Here is a 2,922-nt window from a genome sequence, read left to right as displayed (position 1 = left end):
ATGTGGTTTTTATTTTTAAATCCAAAAAGTTTTTTCGAATTTTTTTTATAATATAAAAAATATTGTATGTAACAGTATAGAATATACGTCAAAGAGTTTTGTAAAAGTAAAACTTTCAACTGACTCATCAACGCTCAAACTAAAGCCGTAGAGCTGAAATCGTAAATTACAGATACGCTGGTCGTTACAAAAGAAAAATCTGATCTCTGGAGGTAAAAAGAACTTACTAGATTTTTTGAAACCTTTTTTAGTATTATGTGGTAATCAATATCAAAGGTATGTTCTGTTCTATAATATATACTATATCTAACTTATTTGCCTCATTTAGCCAATAATCCACTTTTTAATTGATATCTACTAAAATAAAGAAAATAATCATATCCTTTAAAAGTATTTATTAATGTTGTTTAATTAGTTCAACTTGTTTTAAATTTAGGCCATTGAACATTTGTTCCGACTCAAAACCATGTGAATATGTATGAGTATAATTTTTTCGTGTTTTTTATTTTTTAATAAATTTGATTAATTCAAAAAAAAGGGAAGATTAGTAGTGGTTTGATCCTTTTGGTGAACCATTTGTCGAAGAATCTTCATTAAATGAACTCGTTAAATTGAAGTGTGCCGTAAGCACTTTTTGAGTTTGTTAGTTTCAATAGCTGAATGAAGGGAATTAATGATCCCATAGGTAAATTAGGTAAAAAAGGTAAATTAGTTACAACATACAACGCATAGTCACGTTACTTTGATAAGTTCGTTTCATGCAGGTTTTAATTTATTTTATATAAATACAGAAGTATTTATAATATAAACTTAGTGTTCTTACTTTCCGATTGACTTAGAAATTTTATTCCTAAGAGGATGCAAATAGAATATTAAATTTTAAAGAAAGCTCGAAGAGTCTAGAAATATGAAACATTATTTTTTATTAAAACATACTAAATGTATGTTAGGTGTACTATATTATGTCCAGAGGGTGGGGCCAATAGATATCTATCCGATAACTGGTTGGAACCGCTACGGGTACGCGACCCCGGACTACTCTAGCTGCTAGTGTCACACATCCCTCCCTGTGATCCGTAGCACTGGTATCCGTAACCCCAGATCCTTCTCTCACATAAATCCTTCTCACCTATCCTTCTTCTTACCGTGAATTTCCCAAGGAGGGTTGATGTCAGGCAGGCGGCCGGTCGTAAAATATACAAGCCAAATCACATTACAACATGAGCTTGGGAATTAGAGTATGCGATAATGCTAGGGCGTACCCCACAGGCGACGCGCAGATGCAGCACCCGGCGTCTGTGGGAAATGGACAAGGGTTGCTGCACCAGGGACAGGGGCAGCGTAAGAGGCGAGTCCAGAGGGTGAGCTTGAGGATTGCCAGTTGGAATGTGGGTACGATGACTGGGAGAGGAAGAGAGCTAGCAGATGTTTTGGAAAGGAGACGGATAAATATAGCGTGCTTGCAGGAGACGAAGTGGAAGGGACAGAGAGCAAGAGAAATAGGGGCGGGTTATAAGTTTTATTATTGCGGCTGTGATGGGAAAAGAAATGGCGTAGGTATAGTGTTAGATAGAAAGCTCAAGAACAAGGTGATGGATGTGAAAAGAGTGAATGATAGAGTTATTGTAGTAAAACTGTTGATTGAAGACTCAGTTTTAAATGTCGTTAGTGTGTATGCGCCGCAAACGGGATGCGATGACAGTATGAAAGAAAGATTTTGGGAGGATTTTGATGCGGTAATAATGAAAGTACCAGAGTGTGAGGAAATATACATTGGGGGGGACTTTAATGGACATGTGGGAAGGATGAATGACGGGTATGAGAGGGTGCATGGGGGCAGAGGTTACGGAGTTAGGAACCGAGACGGTGAAGCTCTACTTGAAGCAGCCTTGGCCTTTGACTTAGCAATAGCCAACACATTTTATCAAAAACGGGAACAACACCTTATCACATACCGTAGTGGTCTACACTCTACCCAAATTGACTACATTCTTTTAAGAAGAAACAGGCTAAAATCGGCCAAGGACTGCAAGGTAATACCGAGTGAGAGTCTCGTCTCCCAGCATAGGCTACTGCTCCTGGACTTAACTCTGAAAGTTCAGAGTTTAAATAAGAGCCCGAAGCCCCCAGTTAGAACGAAATGGTACAGATTGGATGATAGGGAGGTGGCTGCAGAATTCCGGGAAAGAGTGGTTGGTAAAATGATAGAGATGGGAGATATGGTGGGGATGGGAGTAAACGAGTGCTGGAGTGAGATGGCAACGTGGGTGCGAAGTGTGGCAAGGGATGTCTTAGGGGAAACGAAAGTGAAAAGGAAGATAGAGAAGGATACATGGTAGTGGAATGAGGAAGTACAGACGATTTTGAAAGAAAAGAAGAATGCTTTCAAAGAATGGAAAAGAGTGGAAGATGGAAATGACAGAGAAAAGAAAATAAAAAGATCAGATTACCAAAACATTAAAAAGAAGGCTAAGAAAGCAGTCGCTATCGCAAGGGCCAAGGCTCAAGATAAGTTGTATCATTTTTTAGAGAGCCCACAAGGTCAAAAAAATCTTTTTAGAATATCAAGAGAGAGAGAGATGAATGCAAGAGATGTAAACCATATGAAATGTATAAAAGACGAAGCGGGGAAGATTTTGACGGACGATGAGGAAATAAAAGAACGCTGGAAGAGATACTTTAATAACTTGATGAATGAAGAAAATGAATGGAGCGGAGTGTTAGAAAATGTACGAAGTAATGAAGGAATGGTGAAAGAGGTAAGTATAGAGGAAGTGAAGATGGCAGTGCAGAGTATGAAGAATGGAAAAGCAGTTGGGCCAGATGGTATACCAGCGGAAGTATGGAAGTTTTTGAAGGCGGATGGATGGAAGTGGCTGACTTTATTTTTCAATAAGTTGCTGCAAGAAGAGGTCATACCCG

At 38.6% G+C, this 2,922-nt stretch overlaps 1 protein-coding gene across 1 annotated transcript; it reads left to right on the top strand.

The window, feature by feature from the left end:
- The first annotated feature begins 1,220 nt into the window (after positions 1–1,220).
- LOC123669747 (craniofacial development protein 2-like) lies at positions 1,221–2,339 on the top strand. Its single transcript, XM_045603337.1, has one exon. The coding sequence runs from the start codon at positions 1,221–1,223 to the stop codon at positions 2,337–2,339; it is 1,119 nt and encodes a 372-aa protein (XP_045459293.1).
- Positions 2,340–2,922: the final 583 nt, after the last annotated feature.

Source organism: Melitaea cinxia, chromosome 3 (assembly GCF_905220565.1).
Source record: "Melitaea cinxia chromosome 3, ilMelCinx1.1, whole genome shotgun sequence".
NCBI classification, from domain to species: domain Eukaryota; kingdom Metazoa; phylum Arthropoda; class Insecta; order Lepidoptera; family Nymphalidae; genus Melitaea; species Melitaea cinxia.
This window is presented reverse-complemented; position numbering and strand designations above follow the sequence as displayed.

Coding starts and splice junctions, on each gene's coding strand:
- LOC123669747 (XM_045603337.1), top strand. CDS start 1,221: ATGAGCTTGGGAATTAGAGTATGCGATAATGCTAGGGCGTACCCCACA.